The sequence below is a fragment of the Anopheles funestus genome, chromosome 2RL (assembly GCF_943734845.2).
Source record: "Anopheles funestus chromosome 2RL, idAnoFuneDA-416_04, whole genome shotgun sequence".
Classification (NCBI taxonomy): Eukaryota; Metazoa; Arthropoda; class Insecta; order Diptera; family Culicidae; genus Anopheles; species Anopheles funestus.
In genome coordinates, this window is record NC_064598.1 from 48,433,789 (window position 1) to 48,449,270 (window position 15,482).

General features: G+C 39.5%; 1 protein-coding gene across 5 annotated transcripts in view; it reads left to right on the top strand.

The window, feature by feature from the left end:
* The first annotated feature begins 419 nt into the window (after positions 1–419).
* LOC125760884 (nephrin) overlaps positions 420–15,482 on the top strand; it is a 93,426-nt gene continuing 78,363 nt past the window's right edge. The window contains exons 1-2 of one of the 5 annotated variants that reach the window (XM_049421454.1): positions 420–1,512; positions 9,546–10,096. In XM_049421454.1, coding sequence (XP_049277411.1) covers positions 9,943–10,096 — 154 coding nt within the window. In that variant the 5' untranslated portion in view covers positions 420–1,512; positions 9,546–9,942. Of the gene's footprint in view, positions 1,513–9,540; positions 10,097–15,482 lie in introns of all 5 variants that reach the window. The other 4 variants (XM_049421456.1, XM_049421457.1, XM_049421455.1 and 1 more) reach the window with 4 other exon arrangements.

The window sequence follows — 15,482 nt, forward strand, 5'->3', positions numbered from 1 at the left end:
CCATTTTTGTATTCTACAATTGATAAAACGAAGGGATTAATAAAACAACGATTTTGGCATTGCTGAGCAGATTTGCTTTAAGCTTATAATTAATTACATAAAACCTACTTATCGTTAGTTTACATTAGGATGGACTAGTGGTTTTATGAAAATAAATTACGCTTTTCTTGGACAGTTTTTTTTAAATTTTTTTGTTTTTTACGTATTCAAAATACATTAACTAGTATCTTTCTGACATTCAAATATTTAAGCTGCGGTGAAGGTTAAACTATACGTCATTAAAATATTTTTGAAGCAGTTCCTTATGTTTGTATATTAATACGTTCAAAAACTATCTCAACACCTTATTTAAAATATAATAATTAAAATATCATGACGCACCTGCTTTTAAAGAAGTTAAGCGAGATGAAAATAAAACTAAATCAAAGTCAAAAATTACAATATCAAAAACATGTTCAAATTAATGAAATCTGAACAAACATAAAAACGATTAAACAAAAATAATAAAACAGAAAGCTATAACATTAAAAACATTAAAAATAGGAGAATTAAAATAAGGCGCAATTGATCATAATGCGATCCGCGATAAACAAAGAATCACTTAGCAACCGTATCCGAAATATGCTCGATACGCAAAAAGCCTCCTGAATTCCCATTCAATGAACCAGTGTTTCCAATGCCAAGTTCATCCATTCAGGTTGCATTGTTTTCATTCTGTATGTTACATTTGCTCCATTACTATCGAGCATAAAAATGCATTTCCGAGAGCATGCTCAATGTTTCCATTCTCCCGCGATTACTCCTTTTTTCACACTGGTATAGAAGTAGTCGCTCTTTAGTACAACACGGCAAAAACATGCGAACGATTTTGCCGCGGTACAGTTGTACTAAAAACTCGAACTCCCGAACGCAACACAAGAGATCGGTTGATCGGTTCAGGTACGACTGCATAAAGTGCGTGAGAGAAACGAATTTGCTCCCGCGAACACCCGCGAGCCCGAGCGTTAGGAGAGTTAGCGCGAGAACGCATTTTGAACCGCAGCAGACTGGGTAGCGCAACCAGCATCGGGACGGGCCGCATCCACACACAGTGCTGTTTAAATGCTCACGCGCTTCGGTTCGGGGCTTCGGTTCGGTGTGCATTTCTGCCAGCCACAGACGGGACGGCTAGTTTAAAACGCGTCTCGGTAGCACCGTACTAGCGGGCATTGTGTGCGTGTTACGTGTTGCAGTGGTTTCTTTCTCGTTAATTTTTAACACCCGTGCGGCCAGTAGTGAAGTCCTTCCTGTGGTAGGAAAAAATATTCGTATGTGTGTACAGGGCAAGGACAAAGGGTTCTAGAATCGAGCCTGAAATGTCCCGAAGTTAGCTCAAGGGTATCGTTTCCGTACCGTAATCGTAATTGGTGAGTTTTGTGGTAAGAGCATTGTTGTGAGTTTTTCATTTCGGGCTAGTGAACCGGCATGCGGGTATTCGAACGTTGTAGGAAAACCAGCAGCTGATACAAAGCGGTATGGTGAAATGCTCCGAAAGCTAGCGAGAAAGTTTTGTGGATTGCGCCAAAATATGCAAAAAAAGGTTCTTCATGTGATCTTCATGTTTATGTCTTCATGTCTTCATGTTTCATGTTTTGATTCTTCATGTTTAAAATTTGTTTACTTAAGATTCGTCTATAGCTATGGGCGAGTGAATAATAGTGAAGCTATGTCTATGTTTAAATGTTGTTAGCGTTTTAACTTGTTTAACCGAATGCGGTCGTGTTTTTGCTGAAAACGATGGATTACTTCTATGCACCTAAGATTGTTAAAAAATACCCACGCGAATACTATTTGTCGCTTCGAAAAACGTGTTTTAAATGTTAGTGAAATTTACAAAGGTGACAAATAATCTTCAAACAAACGCAACAAACACCAATTCCATCAAAAAGTAGCAAAAAGTGAATTCTTGTGCAACAGATAAGTTGTTTTGAAGGAAATTCATTAAATTGAATATGAAACTTGTTAAAAGTTTATTTAAGTGAAATAATAATAACACAAGAGTGATTTATAACAAACCTGTCAACCTCCAGTGCAAATATTCGGACTAGTGAAGAAAAAAAAAGAATAAAACATAATTAGTTCGATTATGATATTCGCATGTGCAGCGCTAATCACGCGATTACTTCATGATGCATGGGAAAATTTAAATGTGTGTTTGTATGAGCTCGAGTGAAAATGGATGAAAAAGCATAAATCATTACAGCCCTGGTTCTGAACCGGAAGTTAATTGTCGGATTGTTTATTTTGTTGTTGTTTGTGGTGTATTCGATATGTAGCAAACAGCAGTGGAGCAAGTGATGGAACCATGTATTCATGTGTACTGTTTGTTAAACGGCAATAGATCCTTTTCCCTGTCCGTGTGTGTGTGTGCGTGATAAGCGTTAAAATGTGCAATGGAGTTTGAAAAAGTGACGTATGGTGAATATATATGATGATAAATCACAAGGATTAACGCACCGTGTGGACTAACTCAAACCGATTAAACACAGGTAGTAAGTTGTGGGGAAAGAAGTGTATGCTGGTGGATTAAATGGCGGAAAACTTTTCCACCATGTAGATTGATTTGTTTTACCAACGACCGAACAACAATCTGGTTGGGTTTCAGTATTTATAATTTCATATTGAAATGAAATAGCACCCTTGAGGGTGGTGGGAGGGTTGGTCATCAATTTTGGAGTTAATTTCCATAATTATCACTGCATAAGTCACCCAACAAGACCGTATTGGAATAATCTGCAACATAATGAGGTCAGAGCCACCGTTTGCGAAATACAACTGGTTTGAATATATTAACAACAAATGAAAGCAAAACTCCATTCCATACATAACACGACGTTTTTCTACACTTTCTCGATTATTTCCTGCTTCACTAAAAACGATCGTTAAATTATCCTGCGTTCATTGCTGCGTACTGGATTTGCTTTCCTTGACACGCTGAACAATAAGCGTTTACTTCTTATGCAATCGCAAACCGAAACCATCAAATCGTTCCAGATTTAGGCACGTAGAAATAGGACCAAAAACCCCGTAAATCACCGCCCGAAACTGAACCCCGAAACCTCTTAAAACGAACAGCCAACAAATGTCTTAATCAGTTCCTTTTCCACTAGATTGGGGATATATGGTCGATTAGGGGAAAAAATAGTCTCTCCTTTTGGGTTCGAACTCATGCATGAATAAACGAAGGAAGAACAATAACATAAAAAAGTCGAATGGGTACAAACTGTGAGATTTAAGGGTTTGCTGCTACCCAGGCTTTCTGCAAGCACAGAACGCCCACAATTCCTATGTACTTATGTGCTGCGCTGGCACTTATGAGTTGCATGCAAATTTTTCAAAGGTACAAAGCAACCTAAACTCACCGTTGAAACAGAATTCTTGCCCCTGCCGAAGGGGTAAGTTTCCTGGAAAGCTCACTGCTCTAACACCATTCGCGGAATACATAAATTGTGTGTTTCCTGTGTGTTCCTGGAATTGCTAAACCGCACAACGATTGGACGCGAGCCTTTAACTCGGCCGTTGGATGTTATAGATTAAGCTACGGTACACAGCTTTCATCACCAACCATATGCGAGCATGTTCCTTTCGTGATACCATGTTGGACGATTTGTTTGCCGTGGGCACATACCACCTCAAGAACGGAGATTGTTCCTCAAGGTTCGAGACACTTTCACCTCATTGCCCGCATACGGATGGCGTGCAGTAAGGGTGAGAGTGTGTGAGTGTATGCGTAATGTAAAGTTGAAGTAGTAGAACTTAAGATCCAATCAAACATACCTTTACTAGTCGCGATAAAACCAAACATCAACAATGACTTTTTCTACTCCCTTTTTCACTGCGTTATCCCTACCAACATTTTCAACGAAAAGTATAAAGTGCAGCTTTTCAAAGTAGGCCATGACTTGCATCGCGTGGTACCGAAGAAAATGGCGTGGAAAAGCTTTTAACGCGATTATGATAAGATTCATGAACAAGCGATTTTACGCACCGTCAGACTAGGGAAGCAATAATTGTGACCTGTTCTTTCCTTCCCGGTGAAACTTCCCACTAAAAACACAGACAGATGTTCGTTTGGTGGATCGACTTTGTTTTAAAAGTTTTTTTTATTACAGTGCACTACGGAAAGGAAAAGCGGCTGCGTGTCGAGTAGGGAAATTTAAATTACAACACACAATACATAAATATTGCTTCAGAGCGTAATAAACTTAAAGTTTTGCGGAAATTATACATAAATAAAATGATTTGAGTTTTGCTTTCGAAATCAGTTATTCAAACAGCTCTTAAATTATGCTATAAATTACGTTTAGTGAACTGTTCACACAATTGATCACACTGTTGAAAATAAGTTAAACAAAAATTTCCAATTTATTCCATCCAACCCCGGCCGGGTTTGCATCATAATGGAAACATAAATAAAACCGAAATGGTGGACGATGAAAGGTAGGGAAAAAAGGAGAGAGAAAAAAAACTTTCGTACAACGCTTTTTTGTCAGTGGAAACTTTTACAACGTAAAGTTGTGTGTACGTAACCAGTCTACCCTCTCGGCCAATGCCTCCAACTTAAAGCCGATCCTTTCCACGCACGGATGGAAAGCGCTTTTCGGTAAAGTTTTTCGGAGACCTTCATAGCAAGGGAAACAGAACGATTCAAACCCATTTGACCCTTTTTTCCTATCGGTTGCAAGGTACGGAGCGCTCGAATACGCGGCCTTTAAACATTTCCAATCATTCAACCCCCGGAATGGTTGACCGAAACTTTGCCATCTTTACCGATACACTACCGCAAACCCTGCCGTTACGCATTGCAAACGAGTTTTCGCATTTGTCCAAAGGGGGGAAATTGTTAAATTTGCGGTAACAACTTCCTCCACCGCAAACCATAAACCACGAACCGAAGCGACCGAACCGGACTCATTTTACTCAAGTTTTCCCGTGCGCGTCCAGTGAACGGCACACAGCGGATTCTGAGTGTTTCTGTTCTTTTAAGAAACAGGTAACTGGTGATCCTTGTTGCCGCAAATGAAAGTTCGCACCATGGCTTGGGACCAGTGCGCAATGTGTCCTTTTCCGGGGCGGTTCAGGCGCCATTTGGACGGTAGTTCCGTCTTTAACCGAAGGTTGGAAGAAAACCTTGCACCAAGGAATGGTTATTGGGCGATCGAACTGAAAGGTGAAAACCGCATAGACAATCTTGAATCCTACAGAATCCTTGCGTGTGCTAAGAAGCCAGTATTGGTAAGTGAAATTCACAGCTCACAGAGGTACATTGTGGCTAGAGCAGACCGGCAGATAGTCGTAAAAAAGTTCCAAAGCACCGTACGAGCTGCTTTACCGGGCGCGGGCGAAGAATTTCATTAAATTTTGAAACATGGAAACGTCTTTAAACGTCCTTTCAGACCGGGGCGAAGAAGAATCCTTCCGATCCGTTTCATTTGTAGTCGGAAAAAATAAAAAAAAAAACATCCCAACATATACGCACCCGGTGGGCACCCGAGGTTTGAATTATAGACGTTTTAACTGCATCCAGCACAAGGTTCCTAAGGCCGTTTTTTCAGAGAAGAATAAAAAGTGTTTCGGTGGAAAAAAATGGTGGATCCTTTTTCTTTTTCTTTTTTCATTTGTATGCTGTGCACGTGGTCACATTTATGAGATGATTTACTTTTTTCCTTACCGGCACTTTATTCCAACCGGTGGACTCATTTTATTTGTTCCCTTTCGGGGTGAGGGTGGAAAAAAACTCCGTGGAGGATATTACAACGAAATATGACCCAGGTTGTAGCAAGTGACTGAATTGAAAATAACAACAAATAAACGAAAATAAAAATGTCTAAAGAGCTGCACGTGCCTTAAAATTAGGGGAAAAAATATCATACAACCTTGAAAACGCGAACATGCGAAAAAGGGACAAACCAGGGACAAATCTTCACGGTGGTAAGGTGTTTGTCTTTTTGTGTGACTTAGATGATCCCGAACAATACTGAAAAACCGGTACACAGACAGTCAAAATAATTCACCTTTATCTTACCTTGACGTACCTTTATGCTGGGCTTTACGAAGCCGGCAACAAACCAGCGGTACATAGCAGGAAAAAAACGGTTCAAAAGTTGCAACAAATTTAATACGCTCGTGCCTCCTTTCACAAAACGAACGAGTAACTTGGTGGGGTGTGTTTTTCTTTGCCTTTTGAACAATTCATTTTGCTAGTTCCATTGCACACAAAATTTCCCCAACCATCAATTCTGGGCAAATGTTCTCTGGTTGAGGTTTCTGTGTGTTTGTTTTTTTTGTTCAAAATGTTTGACGAACAAACACAAAAATAAAACAAAATTCCGAAAGGTGGATTATAAATTAAAAAAGTTTTCTGCCAAAAACGAAAAGCGCAAAATTATACCAAATGTGAACGATTTTCCAAATTTAAATAGTTGCTTGGTGTATGTGTGCGTGGGAGATTTTTCTCCCCCCCCCCCCTCAACCTCCCCGCCAACGCATGTAGCACCTTTGTTTGAACTTATAAAACCACTTAAGCAAATTAAAAACATATCGTTTCAATTCAGTTCCACTTGGTTCGGATTTAGCCTCGGCAGTACACCAACGCGATTAAAATATCGTACTTAGCTCTATTCCATGGTTTTACCCATTCGTATTGGCTGTGGAACGATTGCAGTTTGCACGGCACTAATCCACTCACAATCGACCAAACAAAAAAACACACAGCGCAAGTATTTATGCTTAATCCTGTTCGGCTCTTGTTGCAAACAGTATCCAACTTCCAGCAAAAGAAAGGTAAACACAGCGACAAAACCGTATCGAGTCAAGTTTGCAAAAAAAAACAGGGAAGCTTTTTGGGGGTTGGGAAAATATAAAAAATTAACCCCAAAAGCTGGCCCAAAATCGGTGCCCAAGCGTTTCAGCGGTCGGATAAAGAATGGCGAGATTCCGTAAGCTGACTTAATCCTTCGTGCGCTATCACTTCGGTAGTGCACACGGAAGCGAACGGGCGCGGAAAGCCCTTGAAATGCGATAGACGTCGCCCGAGCGACGACGTGCTTTTCTGTGGTCACTTTCGCTGGAAGGAAACGATACCACACGTAAACATAACCGAAGGCTCTTGCTTACATCGGTCGCGTTGTGTGGAGGAAAGAATTTATATTTGAAGAGAATAAAATAAACCGCTGAACATCCATGATACACCAATTCCGGGCGGGGTACAGTCAGTTGAGCGTTATTTCCTTTTTTTTCTTTAATATTTCTCTTTTTAAGAACTGTAGTGTAGCAGCAGAATGGTTAATCCAAGATGAGCTTACCGAATGTTTTATCCACTCCTGGTGAGACACACAGGGCCTTCAACAACACACGGGCGCATGGTTTTAAAAAGTGGGGCAGCTTTTATTCAGTGGAAAATTTCCATATTTTTGTGGTTGCTCGTAAGCGGATTGTATCTCCGCGGTGTGCTGTAGGAACAAAATAAATTATAAATATTTTTTATATTTTTTAAAATTATATAAAGTTTTTAGTTAAATTGTTAGTCTTTCAAGAATGTCGGCAATTTATTTTAAAATAAAGATAAAAAATGATTGTTCAGACAGCATAACCAATCTTCAATCTATTTCCATAATCAGTATCATTTGTTTCTCTAATTCTTCGAAACAAACATAGCTTTTGCAACAAGAATTCCATTACATCTTGAATTTAACCCCCCAACACTCAGCACGATTGTTTCATTTCATATCATAATGAGATTCATTAATTACGCGCTAAAAACAAAGTTTCGTTTCGCAAAGCCGATCTCCGAAAAAGAACTTTTCCTTTAGCTGTATCCTGAATACAAATCAAGGAAAACAGCATGCGTGAAATGGCTATGTAGAAAAATTTTTCCGAAGATCGATAGCTTATTACACGGCCAGCGGTACTAACGTGCGGAGGTCATTATTTCGATCCCATCCGGTGAACCAAACAAGCTTCAGTTCCACATTCACTTACGTCACACCCGATCAATTATAATTAACTAATCAATTATTGGCCTGGTCTTGGCCATAAATGGTGTTCATTTGCAGCTACGAAACATTTCCCCAGGGGGTGTTGATGGCAGGGAAAAGTTTTTCCCAATATAGCGATATTGATTCGTCAAAATCGGGATTTGTTCATTGGGGACGTTCTAGTACCATGGTAGCTCCATTAGTTTTCCCAAAGTTTCTACCCTTGGTGGAGCACAATTTTTGTTAGAAACGTCACTAAAAATTATCCTTTTAATTTTTGTTTATAACCTACAGAATGGATTATCTTTTGGGTGGTACGAACGATGATTTTGCTAATCTACCGAAGTGAATTATTAAATTTCCTTTTTCCCTTTCTTACTTCATCTTTTCCTGTGACACTTTTACCACCTTCGAAATCTGTTTGTTGTTCTTAGTGTTGTAGTAAAGGAAACAAAATGAACGGAAAGTTCAAAAAGTTTTACTCAAACAATGTGATTTTTTTCTTCCTTCCTTCCTGGTGACTCTATTTCGGCACGACTTTGAACAAAGTTGGGAAAATATTTTGATCCTTCTGGTTCCGGAGTTTATTCCAAGAGTATGAATATGAATTCTTTCGCCTTGCTTGCCAACAGTCAAAGGGCAACAAATAGAAGCAGCAAAAACAAAACAAGCAAAAATACTGAAAATACCACAGCGATTGGTGGAAAAAAACTTTTTTCATGTCTTTTGTACATAAATAAAGCGGGAAAACTTAAATAAAAGCACCAGATTTAATAATTTAATGCGATTCGCTGTCCACTGTGTTTATCAAAATACAGTGAAGCACCGATTATCCTTTTATCCGGCTGACCTATTATCCGTGCAGTTCGGAAATTACAGTTCCAATGTTAATTGTAAAAGCGTTGATGGCAAAAAATAAAAACGTCAATAGTGACTGATTGGCCAAATATAATGATCGAAAGTGTAACTAAGAAAATTAACATCTTACTATAGTAAAAAAACAGTATTACCATCACACACTAAATACTAATATTTATCAATAAAAAGAGTTGTCCCTATTATCCGTGATATTCGCTTATCCGGCAAGGGCTGTTTCCCGGTGAGCACGGATAATCGGCGTCCCACGGTAGTTAATCAAACAGGAACTAAGCTGTGTGAGCAAGTGAAATAGAATGGTAAAGCAATTAACCTTTAAAATGAGAGCACGAGCTTTAGGATGATATCGAAACCAAACTATTCTCGCGTTTATTGAAGTTGTTGCGGTTTGCTTCTCCAAGCATCACCTAGCCAGACGTATCATGTATAGTGTGCAAGTATTACCAACACACCATAGGAGCTGCCGTAGCAAAAAACACCGAACAGCCCAAGACGGGTTGGGCTGGCCACCATTGTGCTCAGGTGTTTCCGTATCCGGTTCCGGTTTCGCTTGCACCGAATGCACCGTTTGGTGGTTTCCGTGAGTGCGGTCATTCGATCATACTCTTAGCAGTGCTCTACTATAACCGTTTCTTTCGTTTCTTTCAAGTATAGCTTCAATGATAAGTGCAAAAAAAGTTATGTGAATAATAGGAAATGTGTGTTCAGTGTTATGAACGATGGTTGAGTGTTGGTTAAATTGAATAAAGAATAAATATTGAAACCGTTTATTAAAAGAAAACAAGTCCGATCAATATCCAGTGTAGTGTTTGTGCAGTAGTGGTGAGATGCAAAACCAAAAGTCCTTAAACCTCAGTTCCAAAGAAATTGTGCAAAGCTAGTGTGTTTTTACTTTTTGAGTTTCTTTTGTTTGCATTTTATTCCGTGAAAGGGTGGAAGGAAAAAGAAAATCATTTTTCCCACGCAGCTTTATGGCACGTGCGCTGAAGAGATGCAGTGAAAGTGGTTGGTGGAAGTGATAGATTTAAAGAAAGCATATAAAGTGGCAAATATGGTGGCCAAATACGTGACAAAAGTGCACCACCGTCCGTCAGCAGCGGTACTTTGGAGGTGTTTTGCAACGAAAACGTTACTGCTGCTAGTGATTGTGGTCACCGGAAGGATAAACCTAACCACGGCCAGTTCCATCATTGGCGATGAAAATGGTAAGTGATTTCAAGTCTTGACACTGGAGGCACCAAGATTGAGTACATTGTTGCGATAACATTTTATTGCCCTAACCCGTCCGCCCCGTGCTCTATAATCATCCTTCTTTGCATATGATTGTTGTGCTAGTTTTATTACTTTTACATTTTAATTACAATCTTACACGCAACCCGGGGGCTGCTACTCGTTCGGTTTGCCGAAAGAACCGAAAAAATCCCATTCTCAATATCAAACACTAATCCATCATCCCGAATATGTGTGTGTGTACTGGGTAGATTGTTAAGCTTTCTTACCTTCACAATCGGATCGAGTCCGATTATTAGTGTCAGGCATGCCAATATGCAATTACAGAAAATCATACGTCAACCGCGACTGCTGTAAAGCAGGACGATAATTCGCGACCGAAGCGTGCTGGAAGGAAATCAATAACGGTGCAGGTCATGGTATAACAGTGACAGAATGTGTTGCAAACCCTGCTTAAGATGGCGAAACTTTCTTTTAGTTACACAAATATAAACGAACTAGTGAAATTCAGTTTTAGAAAAAAAGTTATAAATTGAAATCCTTGTTTAGAGTGAAATAAAAAAAAAGTAAAAAAGTCTCCTAAAATTGCTTCATCAAAACGATTCAACGATATCATTCTAACGACAGAAAAAGGGTATAGATTTTTATCATTGCAACTAATGCCACTATCGGTCCAAAGCAATCAAAAACTGGGGTCTGGACTAAAACAGCGAAACAAAAACACCAAAACCACGAACCACTCTCCTTGACCTGCCAGAAGGATAAATGGTTTGAAGCTAAAGCATCCTTGTACGGTGAACCATTGCGACGGGAAGGAAATATAGAAACTAATCAACCCACAGTGAACGATAAAGAAGGAAAGAGAAAAAAGCAACACACGGTTCGCCTTGAATTCGTCTTGGTACCTAAGAAATGGTCTTTTAAAGAAGCTTTCAGCAAAGAAACGAAACAACGATTCTTTCATACAATGTTTTCCAAAGCTGAATGTCCTGACCGGGATTGTGCATTTGTACCTTTGTGTGTACCTATCGTGCCCTTAGCAAAATCTGCGATGGCACGCGAACCAAAGCTTCAACGCTTCAACCGTGGGGAAACAAAAATGAGGAAAATGAAGTTCGATTTTTCCGATCGAATGAGTTCCTTCCTCATCACATACTGCACTCATACTCTGTACTCTTAAGACGGCAAAGGCGGGCAGCCTTCGTTCCGTGGTCGGAAACCGGCATCGAAACATTAAGATAGATGGCAACGTAATCGAAAGATAATTCCCTTTACTGGATTTATCCTCTGCGGGGTTCTTGCTTGTTTGTTCGCTTGTGAATGTGAGCATATGACCACTGCCATCACTACCCAACTAACTACAGGCAGAAAATTAATCCCTTAGTGCTTGATATTGATACGCGAGGAGGATGAAGGACCAACGAATGAAAAAATAAACAGACACATTCGCTTCCCAACACAGTGCGGTGTGGTGGACAAAATTGCTCACTTTCTTCATTGAAAGTGAAGAAAAAATCGATCCGTTTTGCGATGAGTGCTAAGGCCGATTCCGAAAGCTTATCGTGTTGGATGAAAATAGAACGTCTTTCTTTCGATACATCCACCATTTGATGCCGGCCTTGAATAAATCGACCATCGAATGCATTAGACGGGGGAATGGATTTGCGAAGAAAGCTCCCGGAATCATTGTGTTACGCGCGATGTGTGGCTGCATGAAAGAATAAAGCTAGCCTGTCATCTTTTCGAACACTGTTTGCCCGTCGCATCTGGAACCGTTTTTTACAGTTGTTCAATCGCTTGGTTTGATTGCGTTGATGGTGGGTTTTATATGCGTTTATTTTGTTGTACATAAGTGTATTACTTCTCACGGTGGGTTTTGCGTTGGATACGAACGCCTAAAGGTATGCAATTGAGGGATTATAGATTTCGTCTACTAGCGTTTCTTGGAATAGACTAAAAGAAATTAAACAATAAGATCTATTAATGACTCATGTTGAAGTATCGTTTTTCAATCAATTTTATAGCATAAAAAGCTTGCTTTATTACATGTTTTCGTTTAGTGATTATTTTCGTTTTGTCGTTCTACATACAACCTCAACAGGTCTTGACCAGCAATTTCTGACTTTCCTTGGTTTTTTTGTTACTTCAGCAGGATAGTCAGTCTTGCGTACGGGGATATGTTCCGGATGTGATTCAATATACGGTCCTGCCGTGTCTTGGATCAAGTGATTTTGTCCTTCTGCATGATTTCATGACTTACGATTAAGGGGAATGTTTCGTGGGAAAAATATATCTAATTAATATTTCACATAAATATTTATTCATTTATTGAACATAACATCAATAGTAATTATGCAATAATAATCAATTTGTATTAATTATGCCGACGTAAGGAGAACCAATCAATCTTCAAATGCTGCACCAAAATACCTTAAAAAACAAATGGACAATAAGCAGACAGCCAATTAAAATATTGTAACCCAATAATAAAGCCACGATAAGCCATCGCTCACGAAGTCGGATTAATTGATTAGAACAAAGCGCTATCGCAACCCATCCTGCTCAGCCGATGTTACAATCATTTATTTATTTCTTCGAAACGTTTTCGTCGACAGAAAAAAACGCTTCTTTGCTTGTGGTACCACCTGTGCCGGTCATTCTCTTAAAGCAGGGTGGCATTAAAGTAGTCTGCATCCCATCATTTCAACGCCGGCATCGGCAAGATCAGAATCAAACGATGCCGCTCGTAAACACTCGTCCAACCCAGGGCTGGAAAGCCATGGCGAAGACATTTCACGGTGAAAGGGTTCATCTTCCCGCTTCGGTTACGGATGCACTGAAGAAAGAAAGTAGCCAGTCGTTAAGGGCAAACCCGTTCCGTGTGTTTTTTTTAATTTTTTCAACTCCAACAGTATGGTGAGCTTGTGAGAACGTTTTTGGTGAACCTGCCAATGTCACTGCAGACAGCAAGATCAAACGGTCCCCAAATCGATGTGTCTCACCAGAAAAGACAGAAAAATGGGCAAGAAATATCGAACCGTTTATAACCGTTTGATACGAATGGAAAAAGCAAGCAATCTTTCTTTTGAGCCAAATGAAAAAAAAGCAATGAACCATGGACCAGATCGGTACAAGTAATCGATGAATTGGCTATGAAAGCGTGGAAAAAAAACCCGAAGAATATCAAATGGGAAAAGGATACGAAAAAACCTTCCGTCGCCGACTAAAACGTGTCAACAAATCATCATCGTTTCAACATTTCCATCAGCTTCTTCATTCATCGTTTATTGCTTGCCTCGTGTCTTGGCTTCAACCGACTCTACCTTAGGTCGGGTTCGAATTCAAAATTGGTCAGATTTCGGGTTTTTTCGCTTCTTTACTTTTATTATCATTTGAAATCGGGTGTCCACCTTTCTTGCACTGTCTTTCAATAAAGAGCACAAGAACGGGACGAGAAAAAAAATTAATCAACAAACTATCTTGTGATATTTTATTGATTTTTGTAAAATAGTTCTTTTTTAAAGGCAAGCATATAGAGCATGTTGTACCCTAACCAGGTTTGAAACGAACTAGATTTTGAGTGCTCCACACCGTAGAAGGCATTTCTGTAAGGGCTATTTGTTTCGGAAAGCTTGATCAAAAACAACAAGAAAAGAAAGAGCGATCTTGTTCCAGTTTCTAGTTCCCGGAAGGATTTGAAATTTTTAACACTCGTAAAATTTCCACTACCAAGAAAAAGGCCGGCCAGTAGAGTCCCAAAGAAGTCGGTGGGAAAGTGATGAAAAGCAGTTCATTTAGTTCGGAAACCGGAATTTGATCCACCCGACTGCTTATTGGTTTCGATCACGAATATGAGTCACTTCCAACACGATGGGGATTTTTTCCCGTCATTCTAAACACATTCCGAATAAACAATATTTTCGATCGAGTTGTATGATGATCTACACTCAACAAAACGAAATCAAACAAGAAAGGATCAAGCTAAAACTTCGTTCATCGTCGAATGATATTACATCCTCAATAAACGAAAAAAAGCCTAGTATCGATTTTGGGCAAAAGCCGTCCGTCGCGTACGACAAAATTATTCACTCAAAGATGTGGGAAACCGATACGGAGCAACCGTCCGTCAGTAAAGGAAAGTCAACAAAAAAACAAGGCCGGACATGCCGATATCTGCGAACGTTAGACCGCCCATAAGTTTGAGCTGTTTTGTTGTGTGTGGTACTGCTGTATGCCATAAATTATGGGCCCAGTAATTTATATTCTATTTCACCGGGGTTAGATCCTTTTTTGAAGGATTTTGTTTTGCTACATTTATGGTGAGTAACTTTTTTGCTAAAACCTTCGACGGTGGTCCCTAACCGCGAACCGTCTTGATCGATGGCATATAGAAGAATAGTGCTTTAATGCTATAAAATAGATCTCTTCAACGCACAATCCAACGTGGTGAGTTGACGAAACGTTTGATTTTTACCGCGAAAAGGAGTGGAGATCAAATTTGCAATTATCTTGCCAGTAGACATGTCCAAAACGCATAACTCATCGCTTTTAGTTGGAAATTCACGATATTAAATAGTTGCCGCAATAAAAGTCTAAAGCTTGCCGGTTGCATTTAAATGTCTACTTGGGAGATATTTCAATGGTCACACCTTGAACCACGCTCCTAAAGGTGTTAGTGATAGGGTGCGTATCTTTTTCATAAGCCGCAAAATATAAAAATATAAACATCAATCATAAAGAAAAGATATTTATGATGTAATAAAACAAAATTTTAATAAAAGTTTTTGGTCCGACCGATCAACAACATATGACTTTTTGTTTAGTTGGAATTTGTTAGAAATTGCTATTTTAAAGCTACTTAGCCTTCAGTTTTAAAATTTTTGTTTTAACATTTAAAATATATATATATTTCAGTGAAGCTTCTTTAATCTAACCTTAATATCTAACCATTCACCCGATCACTTTAATAGCTCCCGTGTGCCTTGTGCGTGTGGAATACGTCGATAAGCTGCCGACGGTTTTTGGAAATTGGAAATCCCTCGCGAGTTCCGTCTTCTCCAACATGTACGCATGTTAATTATGCGAGAAATCCCAAAATCCAACCCAACCAAAAAAAGACCTCACTCAAACCCACAGAACATATCGGCCTGAAAGCAGGTAGCAGCATACGTTCCATCGTTCGGCAAACATGCATAATGGATGGCACAATTTCCGAACTGTTTCAGCAAACTGATTACCGATCTTGGGACCAGAGCGTGACGTACCACCGGTCACCATGCTTTGAGCGTTCTCATCACGCTCGTAATATCCGCCAGAACCTAATGAGAAAGCCATAGCCGACCTACATGCGATATATCGTAT